We start from the raw sequence: 27,865 nt of genomic DNA, 5'->3' as shown, positions 1-27,865 counted from the left end.
ATAGTTAACACGCTCCACCTCCTCCTACTGGGCCCGCCCCGTTGCATCAGCGCGTGCGCAGCATCCTCTTCTAGGTTCGGTACACTCGAGGAATCGGCGCTCGACCGCCGCGTGTCAGTCTGTCTTCCGGTTTCTGCCCTGGCACGCCTGTCGAGCGCCGAGCCGCCGATGGCGATGGCTGCCGCCAGTCTCTGAGGAGTCTCGCAGGCCGACAGTCGGGACCGGAGGTGGAGAGCAGGCTGCCGGCTGCCTGTCGGAAGCGGCAGGGAGTGAGGAAGGGTGTCGCCCTGCTTGGAGCTGCCACAGGGAGCGCGGCGGTGGCTGAGGTGGGTGTGACGTGTGGTTTGAGATGACGATGCGGTTGGGAGATGAGGCTTTGCGGGCCTCAGCCGCGGGTCTCTGTCAGCGACGTGTTGCGTGGCGCCCGCAGAGTCGCGTCCCGCGGGTGCGCGTGGTCGTGCGGACCTCTACACTGCCCACGGCTGGGTTTTTCAATCCAGTCTTGATGCGAGAGTTTGCACAACTGGGCTTCTGGTTACGGCATCGATTTCGGTGGTTTGTGGTGGCGCATAATTAAGTGACTTTATGTTAGGGTCCCCCACTTCATTCATGGAGCCCTGTTATGCCGCTCCCCTGTGTGTGTGTGTGTGTCAGATACTGCGCTAGACCACCGAGTTTTCGTGGTGATGGCGAAAATCACAGGCTCTCCTCGCTGGCTGCGGTCTTGTATTATTTAGTCACTTTACTTCTGTGCAGTCTCTGGCACCCCGAGACAGCTGTTGTGAAGGCACCTTGGCCGGAGCCTGCCTTGTGTAAAGGGCGTTTCTCCAGGGTGAGAATTGAACTGCGATGTGTGGCCAGGGTGGATGGAGACAGCTTCTGTTTGACTTTTTCTTAAGGATGAGTGCAGGCGGGGAGGAGGCGGCTGTCACAGAGGATCTTGTCAGCCACTGGCTGGTGAGAGAACCGGTCGGACCTGTCGCTGGCTGTTTAAGTAATGCCTGAGATACCTTTCTGGACGGGTCTGCATGTGTGTGGTCTCTAGATTTATTTATTTAGTCTCAAGACAGGGTCTCACTATGTACCTATGTCTGGCCTGGAACTTGTCATGTAAACCAGGCTGGCCTCAAACTCCCTGCCACTGCCTCCCAGAGTGCTAAGATTAAAGGCCAGCACCACCACACCTGTCAGATTTCTTAATTAAGGGAAACAACAGGCAACTAGTGTCCCGTTTATTTATTTTCTGAGTTGCTGCCACCCTTCATCTTTGAGGACCAGATGGTACCCTCCTCTGTGTCCGCTGCAGCACACCATAAGTCTAGCTACACAAACTCCCCCACTGTCTGCTGTGATATGTGGCCTCCAAGGTCTTGGAAACAGATTTCTTTGCTTTTGTGAAATGATTTTATCCTCGTTCTCTATGGTTAGGAGTCTTTCAAGGTCACATTAACAGTGACTTTGCTGTGGTCCAATAAAAGAAAATTTAAGTTATTAAGTCCTGAAATATTTAAGTATCAGATTTTTCTGTTGAAGCGCAGAGAACATTAGACTTGCTGCCCCACTGTTCTAGTTTATAAAATCTAGTAAATGCATCAATTCACTGTAAATGCAAAATATAATTTTCATTAATTTTATCCATTCATTCATCTAAACTAAGAGACAGTTTGCTATGTTGGCCAAACTGGTTTTGAATTCCTAGGTTCAAGTGAGGAACCTTCTGCCTCAGCCTTTTCAAAGTGCTGGAACTTATCACCAAGCTGCACTGATTATTTCATTCTTTTTTTAATCTTAATTTAAAAATACATTTATTTTGTGTGAAGGGGCATGCATATGTCCCTGAGTGTGTGGAGGCTAGAGGACAACTTTCAGAAATGTAGTCTCTCCTTCCACTTTTATTTAGTCCTGATGATCAATCTCAGGGTAGGTGGCAAGTGCCAACTCTCTGGCTCTTGATTTTTTTTTTTTTTTTTTTAATATTCTTTAAGGGAAAGTTGAAAGGGTTTTTTGTTTGTATTTGTTACTTTTCTTTTAGGTGTTTAAAAAATAACATTAAATTTTTTCTTTTTAAAATATTTTGTGTGTATGTATGATGCCACTTCCTTCTCTTTTTAAATTATTTTGTGTGTGTATGATGTGCACACACTTAGGTGTGGTATAGATTATGAAGATCAGAGGACAACCTTTGGGAGTTGATTTTCTACTTCTACCTTTAGGGTGGTCCTAGCAATCAAACTTAGGGGGATATACTTTACCCACTGAATGGCATGCACTTTACCCATCTTGCCAGGTCTTGTTTTGGTTTCTTGAAACAGAATGTCACTGTGAAGCCCAGGCTGGTCTCCAACTCAGGTTCCTCCTGACTGCCTCCACATGCAGAGTGCTGATATTATAGTCATGAGCCATTACACTTAGCTTCTGGCCTTTGTATTTCTAGCACATGTGCCTAACAACTACCAAGAGCTCAATATATGTGGCAGAGTAAAAGTATGTTACATATTTTCCTCAGTGACTAAAATGATGTGGAAACCATGGTGTTGGCTGTGCTGGTGGCTTAAGCCTGCAATTCCACAAGTTCAGAGCCTACCTAGGCTACAGAGTGAATATAAACCAGTCCAGGCAATTCAGCAAGACCCTGTCTTACAACAAGAACAACAAAAAGGACCAGGTGTAATTAGTGGTAAGGGACTTGCCTACTATGTGCTAGTTCTATGTTATATCCTTAGTACTAAGAAAAAAAACTTTTTTCAAATAATGAAGTTGGACCAGTTAAAATGACCTTAAAGGAAATGCCCTGGGATCCTGTTTGCTTCTCGGTAGGACTCTACTTTCTGCCTCATTGGTTTACCAGTGTGTTCTGAGCTGTTCTCATATCTTGGGTTTTATCTTGGTCTAAGGATTTGAGAAACAGTTTGTTTTCACAAACTTGTACTAAACATTAATCTTGTTACAAACTTGTGCCTTTGTTGAACTGTGGGAAAAACAGAAACCTTTTGTTTGCTGCTTATTTGCTTCAATTGACATTTGTTTTTCCTAGATTCCTTCTGCTGAAGAGAGGAAATCTCATCCAAGGCCACAATGTCACTTCCCAATTATCCTAATGCTGCCTGCTCAAGCTAACACTGCCAGAATCCTGCTCCCTTGGGAGGAATCAAGCTGACTTGGCATGAGGTTCCTGCCTTCCTTTGGTTGAGAGAAGCACAACTATGGCGTCTCTTGATGACCCAGGGGAAGTGAGGGAAGGCTTCCTGTGCCCTTTGTGCCTGAAGGACCTTCAGTCTTTCTATCAACTTCAGTCACATTATGAGGAAGAACATTCGGAAGATCGTGATGTCAAAGGGCAAATTAAAAGTAAGAAGCGAGGGTCTTTCTCATTTCATTCTATTGAAGGGACCTTAGTTAATGGAATAGATTTACAGGCTTTCATATTTCCGATTGGTTATGATCTGATAATAATAATAACAAGCAGATATCTAATGCTTGTTTTCTGTGTTGTTGATTCTCTGTGTATTTATTTACCTGTTGTTGTTGTTGTTTTTTTGAGACCAGGTCTCTATGTAGACTAGGCTGTCATGGAGCTCACTATGTAGACCAGGCTGGTCTCACAGAGATCTATTTGCCCACTTTTGCCTCCTGAATGCTGGAAGTTAAAAGCAGGCACTCCCAGGCCTAGTCCTTATTTATCTTATTTAATCTATATGACATCTATGCTACTGTGGGTTCTATTTTTCTGTCTAAGATACCAGACTCAGAGAGATTAGATAGCCTACCTGAAGTTACTCAAATGGAGTAAGCCTATCTTTAAGGTAACAAATTTACCACTGTGATCTGCATCTCTAACTGATTACTCAGATTATCTCGCCTTCAGCTGGAATGGTTTGGGCAAAAATGCTTATTTTTTGCTAAAAAAGTGGAGGCCTAATACACACCATTTGCCTGTCACTAATTTAAACCTTCTACCATCATTCCTTTGCCAGCTAGACCCTGCCATCTACAGCCCAGAAAAGGAATGTAACAGTTGAAGGTAAAGAAAAGCAACCCCCAAAGTTAATTTTTTTAAAAAAGCTTCCAATTATAGAAAAATCTTCAAAGGTAATGTTGACTATACCTAATGTTCTAACCTCCAAATAAGTCACTGTTCCTCTGGAGTTCACTTCCCTAGTGGCTAAGTCACATCTCTCACTCCATGTGTGAGCTAAGTTGCATCTCCCAGTTGGTAGCATTTCTGGAGGCCACGAGAGGCAGAGTGTGGACACTGGATTTACAATCTACTGGGTGGAGAGAAGGGCTGAACCACTACATAGCATTTCTAGTGCACTCTGTCCTCCAGACACATAACTTGCTTGCTTCTTATAATCAAATATTTGTCCCTGGACTTCCATACTCTTTTTTTCAGTTCAAAAAAAAAAAAAAAAAAAAAGAGCCAGGCTGTGATGGCACATGCCTTTGTTTTTAGTCCTAGCACTCTGAAGGCAGAGGCAGGTGGATCTCTGAATTCAAGGATAGCCTGGTCTACAGATTAAATTCCAGGACAGCCTAAGCTATACAGAACAACCCTGTTGAATATCAGCATAGCATTAGTTGCAACTTTTATACAAAGACATGATGAAGTCAGATGTTTTTAGAGTCCTCAGAGCTGTGATTGTCCAGAAACTCCTGACTGTAGACACCAAAGCAGAACCAGGAACTGCTAAGAGAGTACAGGAAAGGGTGGAGCTTTGTAATGCTTGCAGTTTCTTTCATATGCATCATCATGTCACTTGACTCTTCCAGGAAGCATGCTTGGTGTCATTTTATAGATAATTGTGGCTCAAAAATGTACAGTGATGTTTCCAAAGCCGAACAACAATTGGCAGAAATAGGCATGGAACCCATACCCAGGACCACCTGGAGGTCCACTGCAGCTTTTTCTACAGGGCATTGCATATGATAAAAGGCCCTCTATTCTGATTACAGCATACATTGCAATTTCCAGAAGGGTTGGGGAGGTGAGTGGGGGAGAAACCCCAAAAAAGATTATCTAAGCTTCCTGTGAACGACCAAAGAGTTTTCAAAGAGTTTCTGATCCTGGCATTGCTGACCTCAGTCATATACCATGCTACTCAGAAGCCTGGTTAGGCCAGCTTGTAGAAAGGTTAGAGGTGTCCTCAGACTTGCATGGTAACATTTTATTTTTTAAATTATTATTTTTATTTTATGAATGTGGATGTTTTGCCTGTATGTATATGTCCTGCTTGTATGTCTGGTGCCTATGGAGGTCAGAAGAGAGTATTGAATGTCTTAGAGCTGGAATTGCAGATGGTTGTGGATGCTGTGGATTGAACTCAGGTCCTTTGAAAGGTAGCAAATGCTCTTAACTATTAAGCCATCTCTCCAGCCCCCTACAGGAACCTCCTCCTCCTCTTCCCTCTTCTTTTTTAAAGATATATTTATTTATATAGATATAGGTACTCTTCTGAATGTACATCTGCACACCTGGGACAGCATTAGACAGTTGTGAGCTGCCATGTGGGTGCTGAGAATTAAACTTGGGACTTTTGGAAGAGCAGTGAGTGCTCTTAACCATATGGAGTCATCTCTCCAGCCCAGGAGCCTTTCAAGACAGGGTTTCTCTGTGTAGCCCTGGCTGTCCGGGAACTCACTCTGTATACCAGGCTGTCCTTGAACTCAGAAATCCACCTCTCTCTGCCTCCTAAATGCTGGGATTAAAGGCATGCGCCACCACTGCCCGGTGGCAGTTTTTTGAAATTACATTTATTCATCTATTTTGTGTTGGTTGAGGCATGTGCCATGGTACATATGTGGAGGTCAGAGGACAGTTTACTGGAGTAAGTTCTCTCCTATCATTTGGGTTCTGGTGATCAAACACAGGTCTTCAAGTTTGGTGGCAAGTGCTTTTTACCTGCTGAGCTATTTCACTGGTCTCTTGGAGGCAGTTTTAAACAGATAAGACCAACCCACCATTTCTGAAAGGTGTCTAGGGGTTTGAGCCCTGACTCTGGTTCAGCTGTATTTAAGCCCCTTTACAGTAGGCAGAGGAAAAGGTGTTTGAAAATTAACTGTAGTTTCTGTTTTGTTTTCAAAGATGCATGGATTGGTTAACTGGGCTCCTTTGGAAAGACTACATTAACTCTGCTAGACAGTCCCTTTATTGTCCAGAGTGGTCAAATGGCACAGACTGCCTTTTTTGCTTAGGATAATTCAGTTTTGTTGGCAAAATGAAGATGTGTGCCAAGCATGGTAGCACACACCTTTAATCGTGACGGCAGAGCTGGGTGGATGTCTGCTAGTTCAGGGTAAGTGTCATCTATGTAGCAAGTTCCAGGATGGTCAGGGCTGTATAGAGAGACCCCGTCTAAAAGCAAGCAAAAATTCACCATCCTGCTTCCCTCATTGAATTTGACTTGGCTCTTTATGTTCAGATGGACTGTTAAACTTGGGAGTAAGCAGCAACTTAACCTGTATGTTGAAAATATGAACAGCATTCTGCTGGTCCTGACTTCTGTGGAGTTGATAAGAAGGACTTTACTTACTGCTGTATATTTTTTGAGATCTGAATATTCTTGTGTATTTTAAAAGTCAGGTTGATTATTTTTGTAAAGTCTTGAACTCATTTGTGCTATTTGTTTTATTTCTTCAAGATCTTGTTCAGAAGGCTAGGAAAGCAAAAAACAAGTTGTTAAAACGAGAAGGAGATGACCGAGTGGAACCAGGGACCCAAGGATATGAATCATTCAGCTATGGTGGGGTTGATCCTTACATGTGGGAACCCCAAGAGCTTGGTAAGAACATTTATTATTACATTCATTATTATTATATTTGTGTATTATTACATACATTATATTACATTACCTGTTTTAGGTAATTTTTTTTCAATTTAAAATTTTTATTTTATAGTATCTCTCTGTCTCTCTCCCTTCTCCCTCGAGGTCTGTCTCTCTCTCTCTTTCTCTCTCTCTCTCTCTCTCTCTCTCTCTCTCACACACACACACACACACACACACACACACACACACACTTTGATTATATTTTCTCTGTATTAGTCAGGCTTCTCCAAAGGAACAGATAGAATATGGTCCTGGTAGTTCAAAAATGGCAGTCTCAAGACTGAAAGGCTGAGAATCTGGTAGTTGTTAGTCTTTGTAGTCACAACCTGATGCATTCCTGGAGAGCTGCTGGTCTTCAGTCTGTGTTGGAATCCTGAAGAATTTGGATTTAGTGCCTGCTGCAGCAACAGGGTGGATGAATTTGCCATTGAGATAGAGGGCAAAGAGACTAAAAAGCAAAGTTCATTCTTCCAGTCTTTGTTTTTTTGTTTTTCCGGTCTTTGGGTTTTTTGTTTGTTTGTTTGTTTTTCGAGACAGGGTTTCTCTGTGTAGCCATGGCTGTCCTGGAACTCACTCTGTAGACCAGGCTGGCCTCAAACTCAGAAATCCACCTGCCTCTGCCTCCCAAGTGCTGGGATTAAAGGCGTGTGCCACCACCACTGGCATTCTTCTAGTCTTTAATGTGGGCTGCCACCAGAAGATGTGGCCCAGATTTAGGACAGATCTTCTTGTTTCAGATAATCTAAGAAAATTTCTCTCAGGAGTGTGTAGCAGGTTGGATTTTAGTTGATTCAGATACTGTGAAGTTGATAGCCAAGATTAATCTTCACACCCCTCTTCTGTCATCCTCTCTGATTCCTTCCCTCTCCCACTGAACCCCTTCTTCCCAACAGGTCACCCTCTTATTTTAACTGTTTTAGGTAATGTTCTAGGAGTTGACTTAGAAAGCATCAGTAAACCTTCAGGGTTCAGCATTTTATTGGCCTATGTCCTGCTAAGGAGAGAAAATGGAAGGGAAAGAGTTGAGATCTCTTTTAAGTTCAGCACTGTGGTAAATGCTTTGTATATGTGCCTTCCTTTGAGTGTCCTAGTCTCTAGGAACCTGCTAAGGATCAAATAGTTGCTAAACTACAGCAGCAAAGTGTCATCGTTCTGGGCTTGCGTGTATCCGCTTAGCCTCAGACCCCATTGGCAGATCTGTCTCCTTTCAGGTTATCTGACACAGAGAGGCACTGATGTGCATAATTATAACTTCACTCACTTAGTTACTTTTTAACTGAAAGTGCTGGGACTAGACCCTGAGGGCCTGGCAAGTGCTGTGCTACAGAGACTCATTCCCAGCTCAACTCTTTTTTTGAGATGGGGTCTCACTATATGTAGTCCTGGCTGTCCTGGAACTCACGATATAGATCAGGCTGGCTTAGAACTCAAGAGATTTGCCTGCCTTTGCCTCCTGAGTGCTGGGATTAAAGTGCATACCACTATGCCTGGCTTCTACTCTACTTTCAGATTGATAAAAATAGTCTAACATTTCTTATGATTATTCAATCTTGTAAATAATCCAAAAAACTTTCCCCTCATCCCCCAACAAAACCTAAAACATTGAATTAATATACTTAGAATGACACTTTTTTTTTTTTTAAATTGAGACTGGAACTTATTATGTAGCCCTGACTGTCATAAACTCCCTTTGTAGAACATACTTGAACTCACAGAGATCTGCCTGCTGATGCCTCTCAAATGTGGGATTAACAGCATGCACCATCATGTCTGGCAGGATTACTTGACTTTAAAAATTGAATTATATGTATAATAATTACATATCAGTAAAGCTGTTAACAAAAATATGTCACATGCTGAACTAAAGTGTCTCATCTTACATACTATTTAGCTGTGGAATGATAACAATTGCTAATTTTGTTTGCTGGGATTGAATCTCAGTCAGAAGCTTGGTAAAATTCATCAATTCATTTCATTTATTTGTTCATTCAATACTTAATTGAGCATCTGTGTGTCTCATCCGTGCTGAGTATGTACTCTGACAATGGGGTTTATAACTAGCCCAATAAAGTACTTTCTATCCATGAAGTGGTTAATTAATGCTTCTTTGATAGTGGTTTACTTTATGTTCTTGTGAGATAGCTTACTCTGACTGCTACAACACACATGGCATGCAGAGACATAGATACACACACAAATAAAATTAATAAAAACAAATATAAAATAATAAAAAAATACATGAGAAGACTAAGGCCCTAAGAAAGGAAGTGGCATTTACCAGGGTCATTGATTGCATCTTTATTAATGCCACTGGGGAAGGTGGTATTGAATTCTAGAAGTGTGCTATCTAGTTCAGTAGCCACTAGCCATATGTACCTATTGAAATTTTATTAATGAATCAAACAGAATCTGCACGCACTTCAGCTGTGCAGTATTCTTCTGTGGTCAGTGGCTGCTCTGTGAGTATGCAAAAACATTTTTATCACTGTAGAAGAAAATGGCTTTATGGATAAAGCTATTGTTACATAACTTGCTGGGGATCTGTAAAAGAAACATCTGTTCACTTCAAATAAGGAGGGTGCAGACAGAGAACAAAGAAAGTTCCCACCAATCCAGTTTGGTGAGATAAATGAGTTTATTGGGGGTTATTTACAGGAACATGGGTGAGTTGAAGCTGCATCACCAAAAATTCTAACCCTCTACCCATCAAGATACTGTTTTATTTTTAATTTTTAAAGATTATTTATTTTTTAAACTGTGTGTGTCTGTATGTGAGTGTGTGCATATGTCTGCAGTTGCCTGTGGGGTCCAGAAGAGAGTGTCAGAATACCTAGAGTTGGAGTTATAGGTGCTGGGAACTGAACTTGGGTCCTGCAGGAGCACTGCATGCTCTGAACTCCTGACCCCTCTTTCCAGCCCAAGCTCTTGTTTCATATCTCTTTCAGTCTGCAGCAGAGTTAATGCAAAGCTGTATTCAGAGCACTGTCTGGGGTTAGAATAGTAGTGGTGCTGTAGGTTCAGACGAAGGAAGGCACAGACAAAACTGATGGCGTACATGTTTATATGTACCATGTCCTTGCTCTGATTAGGAATTCTGCTGCTCTCAGCAAGCAGTGTCTAGCCATAGGAAGGATGGCCTGTTTTGCTGCAGTCACTCAATGGCTTACTGCAAAATGGAGTTACTCTGGCCAGGATTCAGAGGTCTACTCCCACTACAGATATATATCAGCAATTATGAATCACATATGAAAGCTGATTAGAAGCATAAAGGAGAAATTTCAGACAAGTGAATTTTAATACTTTGTGATAGATTATTTTCTAATTGCAAAAGTCCTAATTGCTAGAGTGGTTTTCTGATTAACCTGCCCAATTCAACAATGGAAAGAAATGCAAATTGTGGACGGTCAAATGGAAATTTTAGAAGTTATTATTTATAATTATCCATAAGACTTCTAGACTAAAATTTAGATACCAGTGTATGATTAGGAAAGATAAACGTGGATGAGTGAGAGTACAGAGTGGAGATGGTCCATAGAGGCTTCAAACAAGGAGAGTACAGCTGTGGTACAGCATGTAACCATAAGTAAAAATGTACTGTACTACTTAAATTGCCAGGCAAGTAGGATTTAAGTGTCCTCGATACAAAAAAATGAGTGAGGTAATATATGTTTCAGATATACTGAGGTAAAAAACCATCTGGTTCCATTTGTATTGGGAACATTTCTGCTAGTTCTTAGATGCTAAACTGAGGGAAGTATCCATGTAACTGTTCTAAGGCCATACATTACCACTTACTGGTCCCCCACCCCCATTTTGAGAAGGGTTTATTATTATTGTTACTATTATTAGTAGTAGTCTTATACTAGTAGTATTTTTATTTCTCTGTGTAGTCCTGTCTATCCTGGAACTCATTATGTAGATCAGGCTGCCATCAAACTCAGATCTGCCTGCCTCTGCCTCCCACTCCCTGGGACTAAAGTAAAGGTGTGAGCCACCACCACACCTTCTCACCCCCTCATCCCCCTCCTACACCCCCTGCTTTTGAAAAGGGACTGTTTTTAGTTTGATAAAAAGCTACATTGTGTTAAGTCATAAAAGTAGTCAAGTAACTTGTCTAAAGTGACATAGTATGTAGCAGAATTAAAATTTGGGCTCAGGCTAACTTTAATAAGAACTTATTTACTATGATTTGAGATCTCTCATATTGTACTTTGGGTCTCCAAGAGCCAGGGTTAACATTGTAATGAAATTCCTTTCATCTCCTTTCTAGTTATTGAAATTTTGGCAAGATTTTTTTCTTTTACAATTCATTGAGGATCTAGAGAGACTCCATCATAATCGTTAACATATCACTTATCTTCTTTTCCCCTTTAGGTGCTGTGAGAAGCCATCTTTCTGACTTCAAAAAACATCGTGCTGCAAGAATTGACCACTATGTTGTTGAAGTCAATAAATTAATAATCAGGTTGGAAAAGGTAAATTTTGTAGTTTGTTTTGTAAGTACACGTTTTGTAGAAATCTCAATTTTTGTAGCATGTGTTATGTAAGTGATGAGTGTCTGATTCTGAGAGCTGCAGAGAATATTGAGGAGAGGTGGCCTGGCTGGCCTTCCTGAAGTGAATGGCTCACGCTGGTAGACTTGCTAAGTGCCCAGCTCCCCTTTTATGCCCAGCACCTCCACTTGCTGTGGTAAAACTTCTGGAGTTGTCCCTGGTAATCACTCAGTGGGCACAGTGTGTAATGTCATTGATAATGACACAAACATGGTGTCCAGCTCTGAGTATCGAGTAGGGGCTAGCGCGAGTGTGTGTCGTGGGGCATCTAGGATAGCCTTTCTGTCCTGTCATTTTAGAGTATACTTGTAGCACTACCATGATTGGCTTGCACTCTGATCCTAGATACACTTGCTGTGTATCCGGATTGTGGGGCATTCGTAGGTATAGTCCTCTTTTTCACTTTTGTGGTGTCCCAGCAAATACTCTGCCACCAACTTAAGTCCCAGACTAGGGATGTTCTTTATAGGTGACTTTGTGGACAGAAGTATGTGGCCAGTCTTATTTTCTAGGAAGACTGGAAAGTCAGGAGTTCACCATTGCTTTCAGTAGCTCCCATATCCCATCCTGTCCACCTGTTTATTGGTAAAACTGGTAAGTGACAAGAGAGTCCTTCTGGATATGAAACTAACATGTCCCTAATAAAATTATTTTGATAACTAGGGTTGGGGTTGACCAGTGAGCCTTAAGAAATTTGAATATACGTTTCCTGCTGAGTGTGAGTGGCAAAAAATATAGAGTGTTCCCTCAACTGATTAACTCAATTTGGCATTGTGTTTTCCTGCTTAGCTTACTGCATTTGACAGAACAAATACTGAGACTTCAAAGATTAGAGGTAAGTCCAGACCTTTGCTCATGATCATTCCATTTTGATTTTCTCAGAATACTCCAGAATGCTGAGCTGCTTTTTTTTTTTGGTTTGTTCTTCCAAAGCAATAGAAAAGTCCGTGGTACCTTGGGTCAATGACCAGGATGTTCCTTTCTGTCCAGACTGTGGGAATAAGTTCAGCATCCGGAACCGCCGTCACCACTGCCGCCTCTGTGGGTCTATCATGTGCAAGAAGTGTATGGAGCTCATTGGCCTGCCCTTGGCAAGTAGGTGATGTGGCTGTGGGTTTGGGCCCTGGTCTCTTTTGAGACTAGTGAGTGTGCCTTGTTTAGTTAATGGCCCACAGGATCTTTCTTCACCTACTGTTGAGTTCATTAAATTCACTGCAGCCTCAACACTGTGCTAGAGCCCAAGGATATAGTGGCCTGAAACAGGCGGGTGAGCTTTTTCTTCTTTTCAGAAAAGGAATTGGAGTTACAGATGGTTGTAAGCTGCTAAATGGGTTCTGAAAACTGAACCTGGGTTCTCTGCAAGAGTAGCAAGCACCCTTAATTGATGATCGATCTCTCTGGCCCTGAGAATTTTGTTTATGTGGTTTTGTTTTTGTTTTTTGAGACAGGATTTCTCTGTGTTGCCCTGACTGTCCTGGAACTTGGTCTGTAGACTAGGCTGGCCTTCAACTCAGAGATTCTCCTGTCTCTGCCTCCCAAGTGCTGGGATTAAAGGTGTGTACCACCACCATCTGGCCCTGAAATTTTTTTATCTTTTTAAATAAAAGATCAGATAGTAACTATTTTAGACTTTGAAAGGCATACATAGTCTCTTCCCATTTTTCTTAGTTAAAAAAAAAAAAAAAGGAGCAACTTCTTAAAAAAACCATCTGGGTGGGTACACACATAGAAGGTAGAATCAGAAGGTCCCAGGATGGTTAATTATTAGCTTGGGCTACGTAGTGAAGCTTGGTCTCAAAGTAAAACCAAACAAGCAGATGTAAGATGACCTAGGGTTAGTGGCTCCTGCCTGTAACCTTGGCATGTGGGAGGCTGTGGCTGAAGAACTAGCATTAAGTTTGAGCCTCGGTTATAGAATGAGATGATCCTGACTCAAAACAAAAGTGAAAAAAAGAGTAAAAAGCATACTTAGTGTAAGAGCTATAAAAAAAACAGGTTGAAGTTAGATTGCCTTACAAGTGTTATTTGAACATTTCTGGTCTGTAAGGCGTTGCCTGTTTCCCCAAGGAACTCAGGATCTAGCAGGGGAGATAGAGGCTCACACACAATTGCTTCATAAAGGAGAGGTGGAGCAGCTCTTTGTCACCTTTGCCTAGAAGTGCAGTGGAGTTTTTTGGAAGAAGTTTTGAAAAATAAGCAGAGTGCCTGTCCCTCTCCTTATAAAATCTCCCTGTCACACAGAAAGACTAGTGTCATGGGAAGTGCTAAGCTCCATGGAGGCTCCGGTGAAAGGAAGCATGGATTCGTAGGGTCTGCAAGTGATGTTAAAGAAGTACCTTGAAAGAGAATGGTTGTAAAGGAAGTGGGGAAGGATGGTGTTCTAGGCAGAGTAAAGAACATCAAGGAATCCTGGCACTCAGTAGAGCAGAGCTGAGTAGGTTTAAGGAGATAGACTTGCAATGGGACGTGTGCAGGACATGGGTGAGACCTGGAAGAACAAAGCTGTAAAGTGCAGGAGGACGAGATACTCCCGTATTTTGTGACTCAGCTGCTTACACATGGCTGATGGAAAGCTAGGGTGCAGCATGGTCAAGAATCTGGGGTCTATTCTTAGCACAGATTAGCAATACCAAAGACTTCTATTATTTGTACACACCTGGCTATGAGGCCTGTGGACAGCATGGGGGCAAAGTCACTTTTCTCTGTCTAGTTCTTGTGTCTGCTTACTTTACCTTGATACTTTCCTTTCTCCTTGAGACCAACCTTCTTTCAGGACACTGTTCACCTTTCTGCTCTTGGGCTTATTACCTGGCAGAGTCTGTCAGGTGGTCTTGATGGCCATGTTAGGGCTGTGAGTGTAAGACAGTTTCTACCCAACAGTTGCAGACTCCAGGACAGCTCTGTACATACAGATGTTGGACAGGAGAAAAAGGAGTGTGCTCCAGATGGGTAATGGGAGGTGATAGGAAGGGCAGATATTGCTTGTGGGAGCCAGAGAAGGCATCCTAGAGAATGGAGAGTGAGAGCTGGATGTTAGGGACTGGTAGGAGGGCTGTGAAGCAAAGTGTCTGGAGAATGTGGATTGTGTGGAGAAATGGGGCAAAGGAGTGTGGTATAGGTATGGGATGGTCAGGTTATGATCAGGCTTCTGAGCCTAAAGACAGGTTACCACATGTTGTTTGGACCTGATCACTTCTTTTCCCACCAGAGTCTCACCCCTGGTGCCAGAGAAGGTTCTTCTTGTCCAGAGGTGAAGTTTGCTCTTCCTATTTCCTAAGTCACATCTGTGGCCTGAGTGCTACAGTCAAAGGTGTGGGATAAGTGGCTGCTGAGGGGTCACTGCTACCTGTCTGTTGTGGTTTGTAGATAAGCTCACCAGTGCCAGCAAGGACTCCCTGAGCACCCACACCAGCCCCAGCCAGTCACCTAACAGTGTCCATGGCTCCCGCCGGGGCAGCATCAGTAGCATGAGCAGTGTCAGCTCAGTCCTGGATGAGAAGGATGATGACCGTATCCGCTGCTGCACACACTGCAAGGACAAGCTGCTCAAGAGAGAGCAGCAGATGGACGAGAAGGAGCACACGCCTGACATTGTGAAGCTCTATGAGGTGACACATGACAGGCAGATTCGGCCATTTGCCTGCTTGTAGATTCTAGAGAATGCTCTGGGAAGTTGTTCCCTTGAATCATTTCCCATCCGAGGGCCATGGTATGATTTCCTAATTAGGGCCCTGGGTGAGTCAGAGAGTCATCCTGGGTGTGTAGTAACAAACTTAGTTTCCTACCTTCCCTTACCTACTTGAAAGGAAGGAGGCCCAAGACAAGTGGGAAGGGCAGTTGTCCTTTGCATGGCCAGGTTCTGTGGAGAAGACAAGCTGAAGGTGTAGTAAACCATGGGTTGCAAGGGTCCCGGGAAACCCACTTGGGAGTTTCAGTCTTTATCAATTTGAGCTTGTATGTATTTTCAGGGCTTGTATGCTTTTTGCCTATCAGCTGAGAGTCTCTTCTGGGTCTCAGATGCCTTAGTCTTCATTGCCTCCAGTGATCCCAGAGCACCTAAGTGGAGGCACACTGAGAATAAGAGACGAGGATGTGGCTCTGTGGTAGATCTCTTGCTGTAGGTTCCATTTCTAGTACATTTCTAGAATTAGTAATAATAATAATAATTAATTATTAGTTGCAAGAAGAAATAGAGTATGCAAAGGACATGGTGTTATACCCCTGTAATCTCAGCACTTAGGAGGCAGAGGAAGGAAGATCTCTGAGTTTGATGCCAGCCTGATTTACATACCAACTTCCAGGCTAGCCAGAGCTACATAGTAAGACCCTATTTAAAACAAACAAAAATAAATAAACAAAAGAGGAAAAGAAAAAAGAAAAAACCTCTGGGAATGATGCTAGGTCAGCCTCTTAATGACCAGGTGATATGTCACTGTGGGCTGAGGAGAACTAGTCTGGAAGACAAATGGAGAAGTGAAGGATACTGGGAACGGCCGAGCAGCCTGGGCAGAGAAAGCTACTTGAGCAAAACTCTTAAACAAGGAGGAATGTGTTTTCTCAGCGAGCACTGAATAGCCACCAAAGATCTCTATAGGTCATGGTGGCTGCTTCTGTTCCACCATATAAATATTATCACTGCCAGAGGTGTCAGTCAGTTCTGAGTGTAGCTGTAGCTATCCTCTGTCTTGTGTAGAGATTGTGACCTGGTATCTCTTTTTTGTAAATAGCCATTATGTATATTTACATACTTTTTGAAGAGGGCCCTGACAGTGTCATGTGCTAGTACTATTGGCTGGCATCACCTGGCAGAGAGAACAGTGGCTGATTCCTCTTCCCTGTCTAGACAAATTGTACTCTGAAAGACTGCCTCTCAAAAACATCTGGTCAAAAGGTTCACCCTGTGTTCTTTCCTTCCTGAAAGATTTTCTGATTGGAAAATAGGTCAATCCATAAGGGAACTAACAATAAGGGAGTAAAAAGCAAAACAAAACAAAAAATCCCAGTGTTTTAAAAGTAGCCTTTTATATATGTCTCTGATGTAGGGTGGCTGCTAGGTCACAGTTTCTGTCTCCAGTGCAGCACTCATCTCTTCTCTTTTGTTCTTAGAAACTTCGACTTTGCATGGAGAAAGTTGACCAGAAAGCTCCCGAATACATCAGGATGGCAGCATCCTTAAAGTAAGCCACTCCTTTCTGGTTTTTCTGACTCAGTGGTGAACACGATCTGGCTGGTGAAGCTGGTTCTTCACTAGCTGACAATGGAGATAGCTATCTGTTTACCTTTTTTTCCCCTCTTTGGTGTTGAGAATGAAATGGAACCTTGTCCATGCTTAGCACATGCTCTGCCAAGAAAATAGATCTTACTCTGATTTTTCACGTTTGTATATCACTGGACACATGTTATTTTCACATGATATTTTGACCATGTTCAGGTATTAGGTCCATTCTGATTTAGTAGATTTAGCAAGGGCCTCAGACCAGACGTGCCACTGCTCACTGGAGTACTTGGAATCAGATGAGGAAGGGCAGCCCATCTTCTGCTCAGCTTGCCACAGTGCCTCTTAATAATGTATTGTAATGTCGGGATTACAACAGGAATTTCCTTTGAACACAGGTGGGCACACAGAGCCACTGGACAGATGTAGCCTGTCTTGAGTTTCTTTTCTAAAATTAAGATGTGGTTTATATGCTTTTTATTGAACAGTTCAGTGATGTTCATAATAGTGTCATCACAAGGTGATGTTACTTTACTTTCAGTTGTTACTACTATCTTAATTTCAGATATTTTTATCACTCTGGCAAGTAACCTCAGACCTATAAGCAATTTGCCATCTTCCTAGGAATCACAAATCTGTCTGGATTTGTCAGAGACAGAGGCAAGTTGAACTCTGAGTTCAAGGCCTGCCTGGTCTACAGAGCAAGTTCCAGGTCAGCCAGAGCTACACAGAGAAACCCTGTCTTGAAGAAAAAAAGAAAGAGAAAGGGGTGGGGTGGGGGGCAAGGAAGCTTTGTCTGGTTTGGATTTTGTTTTTCTTTTTAAATGGAACCATGCTATACTGAACTCCTCAGCTCCAAGGATCTTGCCTCAGCCTCTTAAGTAGCTAGGATGAAGGCTCTGTCCTAAGTGTCTCATAGAAAATCAAAAAAGTTATCCGAGGCCTGAAATAATTTTCACAGTGTCCATCACATCAGTTTTACTCCCTCAGAGCACTGTCATGCTGGAGTTGGCCTTTTCAATTCTTGCTCCCTTGATGATGGTCCACAAGACAGGCATCATCTCTGTCTGCTGCCTCAGTCACAAAATAGAAGGAGAATGGTGTGTGGCACAGAACTAATGCTCACAGAGCATTTGCTCCGTGAATAAATGAAGTGATGAGAAGCCCAAGAAAGCTAGTCTCTGGAGGAACACTGGATGTTAGCCATGTGGAAATGTGCTCAGGATGGGCTGTCCCCACCAGCCAGGGAATGTGGAGAGGTGACACTAACCATGGATACATTAGCCTGCACACATCATACACACATGCACCACACATACTCAGTAAATACATAAGAAATAGGTGGTGGCCACAAGTGTTAGTCAGGGGGTGGAGAAACAGAATTATAAAATTCCAGAGGGAAGAAATACCCACACAGAAACATAATTTTGCAGTCTCTCAAAAAATTAAATGCAGACTTACCATAAAACCTAGCATAAGTTATACTCATACATACACACATGAACATGTGTATATATACACACACAATTATGAAAGGTGCACTATTCCTGGCCAGGCATGTTGACATATGTCTGTAGTCCTAGTACTTGGAGGTGAAGACAGGAAGATCAGAAATTCAAAGCCAGTTTCAACTACAGGGTGAGTTCAAGACCAGCCTGAACTACATGAGAAGGTATCTCAAAAACAGAAAAAAAAAAAAAATTAAAAAGTGTGTTATCCATAAAGAGTTGAAAGTAGGGGGGACCCAAATAAACATAAATTGACAAATGAATAAACAAAGTTCATAATTAAATCTATAACATCTTAATGCATGGACAATAATGTAGTACATGCTACAACATGGGTGAATGTTGAAAACATTGATGTACATAAAAGTATTCAGACACAAAAGATAATAAATCAAATGTGAGGCAGAGTGTGAGACAGGTGTGTGTGTGTGTGTGTGTATGTGAGTCAGTGTGGGACAGTTGTATGTGTGTGTGAGACAGAGTATGGGACAGTTGTGTGTGTGTGAGACAGAATGTGGGGCAGTTGTGTGGTGTGTGTGAGGCAGAGTGTGGGGCAGTTTGTGGGGGGGGCAGTTGTGTGTATGTGAGTCAGAGTGTGGGGCAGTTGTGTATATGTGATGTAGAGTGTGGGACAGATGTGTGCTTGTGTGGGGCAGAGTGTGGGGCAGTTATGTGTGAGGTAGAGTGTTGGGTAGATGGTGTAGCTCAGGATTCCTGTCCACTGCATGGTTACTCTTCCTAAGGAGTAGCTGAGTGTAAAAAGCGAAGCAACTTCCAGGCCTTGTATAGTTTCATTGGCTCATTTACTAAGTCACTTTATACATCCTATGAGATACAGTGAGAGATGGCTCAGGAAAAGTGAGGCAGAGTGAACTCAGCTGCATTTGTTCTGTTGGTGAGCCAAAGAGCTGGTGTTTGGGGGCTGAAGATATGGCTCAGTAGTGAAGAACATGTACTGCTTCTTTCTTAGTTAGGTTCCCGTCACCTGTGCCAGGCGGCTCATAACCTCACAAACTCCCGTGACTCCAGCTCTGGGAGACCTGACACTTTGTGCTTCCACAAAGGCATTGTACCCACACCCATATACATACCTAAAAATAGTAAAATACATCTTAAAAACAAAAAAAACAAAAAAAAAAAAACAAGTGGTTCTTAGAGACCGGGGCAGTGGCCTGTCCCTGAGGTGTCTGCACAATAAAATGACTTCTTGATTACTGCATTGTCTCCATGAGTCTAAAATGGCTTAGCATTAACCACCTATCTCTGAGACCTTAAACACTGTGCTCCCAAGTTAGCACCATGAAACTTAGGTCAAACATTTATGGTTTCTCCTTAGTGCTGGGGAGACGACCTACAGTCTGGAGCATGCCAATGACCTTCGAGTGGAAGTGCAGAAAGTGTACGAGCTAATAGACGCTTTAAGGTAAAGTTTGCTACATTTGTCACATTCTTCTGCTGGCTAATGGGAAAGAGGTGATGTTTTGATGACACTGTGATGGGGAGTAGATTTGGGATTATCTACTCATTGGTGAAAGTATGAACATTGGAGGAGGGAAGGGGCCTGCTTTGTTATTTACTATGTTTCTGTAGCTTCTGGTTAAAGATTTGGAGTGCTTAGGGATAGGGTATAGGTCAGAGATAGAATACTTTCCTAGCAGGTACAAGGGTCTGGGTTCTGCCTCTAGCACACAAGGGACCAAAGAAAAAGATGTCCGATGATCCTTAATAATAAAGAACTAGGAGCTGGCTGCTGTGTGCTGAACTACCCATGTGCCTGTCCTCATGCGACAGGTCAGGGTTAGCACTTCCATTTCATAGAGAGAATCTTTGATAGAAACCCAGATTCTTTGCATGACTGAAGTCTTGGATATCTAAAGACAGTGACAGCAAAGCATGAGAGTATGGATTTTTGGCTGCCACACCCTCTATTGACCTGGGATACTAGGCTTTCCCCTATGGCCTCTTCTCTGACCATATTTCTATGCTGTGTTAGAGTAGCCAGAGGGAAAGGAATGGGCCTTGCTATGAGGGGATACTTCAGTTTCTTCTGTGTTGTTCCACATCCTCACGGTATGAAAGCCTGGCAGCTCCAGACACTTCATTGTTTCTGAGGCTGGCAGCAACCATTACACTGATGCCTTTGTTTCAATATAGTAAGAAGATCTTAACCTTGGGTTTGAAACAAGACCCTTCACCACACCCAAACACTTTGCGGCTACAGAGAATGATCAGATACTCAGCTACACTATTTGTGCAGGTAAAGCCATGCTGGGGTGACATAAGTGTGTAGCTTGCTTGTTTTCTGTTGATACACTTTTTATTTCTTAAAATTATGAATTCCACATTTGGAGGAAAAGCTAAAACCTAGGTAAAAGTAAAGATATTTTAAATTTTTTGACAACTTCATACATGCATACAATTCTTGTGGCCATATTCATCCCCATCACCCACTCTCATCCCCTTCCTTTCCTGCTGACTCCGACTTCCCCGCTAGTCTCCCCTGCCTCATGCCTTCGTGTGTGTGGGGAGTGGGGGCGGAAGGTCTAGTGTTTTTTGGTTTTAGATTTTCCTTTAGATTGTTTGTATGTGTGTCTGTATGTGGTTGAAGCACGTGTGAGTATAAGTGCTCCAGAATCCACAGAGGGCATTGGATGCCCTGGGTCTGAGTCACAGCCGACGTGAGTCACCTAATGTGGGAGCTGGGAATGGAATTCAGGTCCTTGTCACTCCTGAGCCATCTCTACACACACAGGTCTTGTGCCTAAAATAGATTTTAATCCTCTGTCTCCAATACAATTGTTCTTCATTCTGGTGTATTTTCTTAATTTCTTTTCCTCTATATTTTTATATGCAATCTTTATAACTAGTTTATTGTATTAGTTTTCTCATTGCTGTGAAGTCTGCCTTAGTGGGGTCATGGTGGCAGGAGCGTGAGGCAACTGGTTATGTTGTATCTGGAGTTAAGGAGCATAGAGAGGTAAAGGCTGGTACCCAGCTTGCTTTCTCCTTTATGCTCAGTTCAGGAGCCTAGTTTGGACCCACCCACACCAGAGTGGGTCTTCCCACCTCAAAGTTTTCCAGAAAGACCCTTTGGACACACCCAGAGGTGTGTTTCAATTCTAAATCCACTCAAGTGGACAAGGAAGATCAGTCCTCACAAACATTCCTGCAATTCTGTGTCTCGTTTTAATTACTGAATCTTCTATGCTTGTTTTGGCCATGGAATGCCACTGTGGCTCTGTCTGATATCCTTTATTGAACTATTTCATTTTAATTGGGGATTTGATGGATTCTAATTTTGCTATTAGTGATAAGTGATATTTTCTCATCAGGGATTCTTTCTGGGCCATTGGCTAATGGTTCTTGAGCAGCCGACTAAATGTAGGTGACTAGATCTGAGTTGCATTTCTCTACCTCTGCCGTCTTCAGCATTGTTACAGTCCCTGGATAACTTGGTGCAAGTAGCTGTAAGGGGACTCCTCTCCCCTGGCAGTTGTTTCTTGCTCATATCTAAGGAAGGCCAGGAATCTTAGAATTTCCATTAGTTTTTTGAGTCCTGTCAATTTCTTGAAGTTTCATGACTTTTAGGCCTTCATCTTCTCTCCAGGAGGGGATATTTCCATTGGTAGAATGTGAATGCATAGCAACAAATTACTAAAATGTGCTATGTTAGAGAGTATGACATAGGGAGACATCTAAGGGTGGTAATTAAAGAAAAGGGGCACCAGGGACTGCTGGGGCCTAGGTAGATATGGGTGGATTGGCTCAGGGCACAGCTTCAGAAAGAAGCTGGCACAGGTCTGGGGGACATCTGATCTGATGTGACCATCTCATAAGGAAAAGGTGGGTCCATCTGAAAGGTGACTGCCAATTAGCATGTATGTCTTTCCTGTCAATGGTTGGAGTGGCTTGCCTTAAGTGTATAAGGCTTAAGGTCCAATTTTTCTCCCCTCTTCCCCAAAACACTTAAATCTAAATTGTCTGTTACCCTCCTACAGGAAAAGTTACTGGGTTTGATGTCACTGCCAACCAAAGAACAGTTTGAAGAACTGAAAAAGAAAAGGAAGCAGGATCTGGAGCAGAAGAGGACCATGGAGAGACAGGTGCATGGGGCTCAGGCACCTAGTGGCTTGTGCATCCCTGCTCTCATGCCCTGCTTACTCCTTGACTGCTAAGTCTCTCCATCTCAAGCTGGCTTCTGTTATGGCCTTAGAAAGACAGTTGTTTTCTTACTGAGTCCTGCCTAGTTTTATCTAGTATTTGTGCTGATGTTCTCCTGTCTAGACCACCACAGGACTGGCAGTTTTCTCTCTGTTAGGCTTGCAGGAAGGTTCAGGAGAAGACCTCGGAATGGATACTGTTAAACAGACAATAGAGATGCAGCAGTACTCACCTGCATCCCAGCCCTCAGGAAGCCAAGACAAGATTTGAAGTTCCAGACCAGCTTATGCTACATAGCGAGGCTGTATTATTTTTTTTTTTTTTTTACAAGAAAATGAGGGTGTTGTTTTAAACTTCAGGGATAGAATACTTGCTTAGCATGCCTGAGGCCCTGGGTTCTATCCCTAGCACTACAAAACCCAAAATGAGAATAGGAAACAATGTGTCTTAGTATTATCTGAAATTCTAACCTTGATGGAGTTACGGGTGACAGTCTTTGGAAGTTTAAGAAAAGTGTACAGCCGATGAAACTAAGAGGGAAGGAATCTTTTCAACTTACACTGTTTTATCTTTAAAATCTAAGCCTGCCCTTGTTTCAGCAGTTGAATTGTCTTAGTGTTGCTGAGACCATATAGGGTAGCAGACAGGGAGGGCTGCTGGCCTGGTGACCCTGGTGACCCTGGTGATGTGTGTTGTCTCTGCAGGCTGCTCTGGAGTCCCGGAGGAAGCTTGAGGAAAGGCAGAGTGGTTTGGCATCTCAGACAGCCAATGGAGACGTGAGGTCTCTTCCAGGCATCCCTGCCCCTTTGCGAAAGGCTGAGGGCTGGCTCCCACTGTCAGAAGGTCAGGGACAGAGTGAAGACCCTGACCCTCTCCTCCAGCAGATCTATAACATTACATCGTTCATCAGGCAGGCCAAGGCTGCAGGCCGCACAGATGAGGTGCGCACACTTCAAGAGAACCTGCGGCAGCTGCAGGATGAATATGACCAGCAGCAGACTGCGAAGGCCATTGAGCTGTCCCGGAGGCAGGCAGAGGAAGAGGAGCTGCAGCGGGAGCAGCTACAGATGCTCCGCAAGAGGGAGCTGGAACGAGAACAAGAGCAGTTCCTGGCAGCCTCTCTGCAAACACGAACTCGTGTTCTAGAACTCCGAGAAGTTATACCCTTCCAGTTGGAGCCCAGCCAAGGGCCTCACACTGATCTTGCCTATTCCTTGAATCAGGACTCCTCCCCAGTTCAGAGCAGCACAGCTCCTGATACCCTTTCACCTGGCTCAGCTCTAGCACCCATCCATTTGTGGTCTGGGCCCCCAGCCCTTGGCCAGGAATTCCTCCCTCAGAGCACCATATCACAGCAAAGTAATAAGGCCTCTCTCAACCCATTTGATGAAGAAGACCTCTCCAGCCCTACAGAAGGTGCTATCAGCCCTGCTGCTGTAGAGGCTTTCCTGGGACCTCCAGCTGCTGTCACCAAAGAATACAATCCTTTTGAGGAAGATGCTGAGGAAGAGGAGGTGGCAGAGTTGGGGGCAGGGAATCCCTTCACTGACCCAGACAGTCCAGGACCCAACCCTTTTGATGAGGATGACCATCTCAGGCCTGCCAGCCCAGCTGCCCCTGGAAACCCTTTTGAAGAGTGCCCCTGCACCAACCCCTTCGAGGTAGACAGTGATAGTGGCATGGAGGCTGAGGAACACATTGAGGAAGAGCTGCTCCTGCAGCAGATTGAGAACATCAAGGCTTACATCTTTGATGCCAAGCAGTGTGGTCGAATGGATGAGGTGGAGGTTCTGATGGAGAACCTCCGGGAGCTGAAGTGCACCCTGGCTAAGCAGAAGGGGGGCCCTAACTGACAGCAGTGGGCAGGAATGGGGCAGAGTCTTGGGCAGCAGGCTATCAAGTGGTAGGAGGAGATGGGCATGCATGTGAACGCACACAGGTGGGGGTGGAAACAGTAGTCTCTTGCTGTGTACTTTGAGGCATTTCCACTATAGTTGAACAAGAACAGGAAAAAAATCGGCATTCATGTGCTGGTCTTTCTGTATTATTATTATTATTTAATGAAGTGTTCCCTTTTCAGGGTACTTTACCATTTTATTTATCAAGATACAGCTCTGTTGGGCCAGGGCAGAAACGGCTCCTGAGCACCTCTTAGTCCATTTTCTGCTGACTGTTCTTGGTCATTATGCAGTATTATTGGGTAGCCCTTGACAGACCCCTTCCTGTTGGCGAGATAGGCAGGGGCTTAGCAGAAGTCTGTCCTGACATGGTTGCTCCCTTTCAGTATGTCTCTGCTCGGACTGTCTCCTGGACACGTAGGGAGATACTGCAGTGAAGGGAAAAGTCTAGACCCAGTGGGGACCAGTGCCTCATTTCATGGGTGGCAGGAATGTTGCCAGTGTTGTCCCCTCCCAGTTATAGGAAGTAAAGTTCCCAAGTGTGAGGGTGGTGGGCTGGTGGTGTCAGCGTGAGCTTGACTATGAGATAGTAGTGATCAACTTTTGGGTGGATGTTGTGGTTTGGGAGAAGTTCCTACTTGTGCAGTTGTCTGATCCCCTAGAAACCTCTTCCAGGGCTTTGGTAGAACAACCACTCTATAGGTCACATTCAAGGGCCTGTTGATTTGGGAATTGTGACTGGGAAGCTTCTGTGGAGTATTAACAGGTGATGGAACACTTCTGAGTCAGGAGATAAATTCTAGTAACTTCCAAGGCCCTCTAGTCAGCCTTCTTCCTTGTGGTTTATCCTGACCTGAGAAACTGGTAAGATGTTACTTTACTACTTCGAATACTGAGAATCAGAAACATTTGAGGCACCGCCTGAGATCATTCCACAGCCCTGAAGTACTTGAACTCTTGATAGAAGACAGAAAGGGAAGTTATGTGGCTTAGTACTTTGGTTTACAGGAACAGATCAATTGACAGATGACCTTGTAAGATCCTTGGTGTGCTCAGCTCTGGGTAATTTCTTCAGTGATACTCCTTAGTTAATGGAGAATAACTGTCCACTAGTCACTTTCCCTTCAGCTAACTCTGGGCCATGTTTTTTGTTGGTTACTAGTGTATAAGCTGAAATTCTTTTGTCACATTCTGGTGAAAGATCCATCTTGATGGTAAGAATGTTATCTGGGTGCAGCTATTGGCTCTATTTTGGCAGCTTGAATCCCAGTTCATTAGTACATGTTGGGGCTTTGGCTGGATAGAAGTCCTGTATAGGACTGTGGAAAGGGTTGGAGAGGGAGGGTAAGGACCCTTTGGGTTCTGTTGACAGATGTTTACTGGCCTGCTAGTGGATTACCAATCATCTGCCAGCTCTGTTGGTGTCATGGGCTGTTCTGGCATTTTATGTTACCTGGGCAGGCTTCCTCTCTTTCTAAAGCCCAGTCTTCAGGCATGCCTGGCATACCCACCTGCTTGGTCTGCTTTTGTCTGATGGAAAAGGAGGTAGCCCTAACACAAGAATGAAGCTGAATACTGGTTTTCACCATTACTTTTCCTGACACAGATCAGGTGTTCAGGGTGGTACAACTGTAGACATTGCTTTTCTTATAAGACTGGGTTTCTTAATTAGCTAGTGACTCATTAAATGTACTCCCTTTTTGGAACTCACCCCAAGTAGCAGTCTGACTGAGAGCATGGAGAAAACAAATGCTTTTAAACAGCTATACTTTAAGTCCCAACTGAATATTAAACCAAGTGAACTCAGATCCCGGAGGTTTTACTGATTTTCTCATTGAATTCCTCTTTGACCATATTCTGAAAGTCAGAGATATAACAAGAGAGACTTGTCTACCCCTTGTCTATATCACTTCCTAGAATCCATGCAGGTGTGTTTGGCCTGTGAGTGAACCACAGTGCCAGCTTTTTACCTTGTGTGAATACTTCATGATTCCCAAGGTCCCAAGCTCCACCTCATCAGTGAAGGAGCATATTCTTGACAGGTGTTGGCTGATCCCTTAGGTGTAGGTCCTGTTCGTAGTAGAAGGGCTTCTTGCTCTGTTCCCTTCTAACACACTAAGGAACTGGAGCCTTACTCACTGCACTTAACCACACATCATGTCTTTGTTGTCAGATGTTAAAACATCTTTCTAAGTCATCATGAGCCATGTTGCATAGCTATACCATGCGGTTCAAATTGTGGAATTGGCCTCTGTACAAGGTCAGACTAGAGGAGCACGGTGTGCTGGTAATCATGATGACTGTCAGCAAGATGGTCATTGACACGCATGCACTACACTGGGGCCTTGTATCAGAGGCTTTTATTAAAAAAAATAATCATTTATGTGAGGCTTTTATTAAAAAATATAACATGTTCATGACTGGGCTTGTGTGTGCTTAAAACATCCCGTCACCGCCTTTTTGTAATGCATGCTTGCATGTGTGCGTGCTTCTGTGTGTGCGTGTGTGAATGTTTGCATGTGCACATGGAGGCCAGAGACAACCTTGGGTATTAGTCTTAGGAAAGCTTCTTTTAGCCCGGGTTTCTCATCCTGAAGCTTTCCAATTAGGCTAGACTGGCTGGTCATTGAGTCCCAGGGGTCCTCCAGTCCTCCCTCCCTAGCCCTGGGATTACAAATGCTTATCGTCATGCTCACCACTTTTTACTGGGTTTTGAGGGCCAGTCCTTGTGCTGCAAAGCAAGCACTGAAGGAACTGTTTTATAGCAGCACAGCCCAGATCCTGTGCAGTCCTGTCATCCCCATTTCCATAGAAACTGAGGGTTCCTAGCAGGCATGTGAAGCTGCCATTTCTCTTAGAAGCCTTGTCTATGTCCCCTTCTAACACACTAAGGACCCTTACAGTCCTATCCCCACTTCCCACCAGAAACTGAAGCTCAGAGGGGTGAGGGGACCTGGGACTTGGACTTGTACCAGGCACTGGTACATTTCACACTTTACCCCAGCTCTGCCAATAGGCCTGTGATGTGTTGTTTGATAAAGGATAGTTTGGTCACTCATTTTCCCATCAGTATCTAGGTGGGTTTGGGTTGGCTCAGGAATGATGCAGATGGAAGGACTCAGCTACTATGTAGACCAAAGAGACAGCAGATGAACAATCTTGAAAGATGTTGGGTGAAGTTGGGTGCAGCTAAGTACAGTGACTTCATCTAGGCCCACAGCCCGAGGAGAGGCCTTGTATCTAGTGCTTATTGTGGGTCAGAGCTCAGTATGATGGGGGTCATCTCATTGAATCTTCCTAACAAGCAGAGGAAGTAGTAACACTCAACTTGACCATAGTTGTACTTCTGGGACCCTGCCTAGGTCTGTCTGATTTGGGACCCCAAGCTGTTTGTGTGGGATACTGGGTTTCTACTGTGGATGCAGTATCATCTTCTGTGACTAAACTTCAAGACCTGCAGCCTCCTCAGAAGCCTAGCAGAATTTAAATCACTTCAGCATTTTAGTTTAGCACTTAAATGATTTTAGTTGCAACATCTTTCGGAAGTTGTCAGTCTTCTTGCAAGCAGCAGCTGACTTGAATAAAAACCAATAACCTTTCTTGGAGTCATTAGGAAACTGATTTGCAGGGCTTAGATTCCTCCCAGCACCTGCAGTGGTGAGTGAGTTCAGAGTAAGCCAAGATCTGATGGCTGCAGCAGAACCCA

The 27,865-nt window shown here is 43.7% G+C and overlaps 1 protein-coding gene across 3 annotated transcripts; it reads left to right on the top strand.

The window, feature by feature from the left end:
* Positions 1–78: 78 nt before the first annotated feature.
* On the top strand, positions 79–26,579 carry Rbsn (rabenosyn, RAB effector). 3 transcript variants are annotated; one of them, XM_034511728.2, is made up of 12 exons: positions 79–326; positions 3,035–3,348; positions 6,639–6,779; positions 11,199–11,299; positions 12,167–12,212; positions 12,317–12,472; positions 14,744–14,985; positions 16,484–16,554; positions 19,437–19,523; positions 20,255–20,357; positions 22,099–22,203; positions 22,966–26,579. In XM_034511728.2, exons 2-12 carry the CDS (start codon positions 3,204–3,206, stop codon positions 24,112–24,114), a joined length of 2,346 nt encoding a protein of 781 aa, XP_034367619.1. In that variant the 5' UTR covers positions 79–326; positions 3,035–3,203; the 3' UTR covers positions 24,115–26,579. The 3 variants fall into 3 exon arrangements, with proteins under 3 accessions (XP_034367619.1, XP_034367618.1, XP_076796248.1); XM_034511727.2 differs by having other exon boundaries at positions 12,311–12,472; XM_076940133.1 differs by lacking the exon at positions 79–326 and adding an exon at positions 3,975–4,021 and having other exon boundaries at positions 3,205–3,348; positions 12,311–12,472.
* Positions 26,580–27,865: the final 1,286 nt, after the last annotated feature.

Source organism: Arvicanthis niloticus, chromosome 9 (genome assembly GCF_011762505.2).
Source record: "Arvicanthis niloticus isolate mArvNil1 chromosome 9, mArvNil1.pat.X, whole genome shotgun sequence".
Taxonomy (NCBI): Eukaryota; Metazoa; Chordata; class Mammalia; order Rodentia; family Muridae; genus Arvicanthis; species Arvicanthis niloticus.
The sequence above is the reverse complement of the archived record's forward strand: the minus strand, read 5'-3'. Positions and strand labels throughout refer to the sequence as shown.

Coding starts and splice junctions, on each gene's coding strand:
- Rbsn (XM_034511727.2), top strand. CDS start 3,204: ATGGCGTCTCTTGATGACCCAGGGGAAGTGAGGGAAGGCTTCCTGTGC. Junction 19,524..20,254: donor GAGCTAATAGACGCTTTAAG/GTAAAGTTTGCT, acceptor GTTTCAATATAG/TAAGAAGATCTTAACCTTGG. Junction 20,358..22,098: donor CAGCTACACTATTTGTGCAG/GTAAAGCCATGC, acceptor ACCCTCCTACAG/GAAAAGTTACTGGGTTTGAT.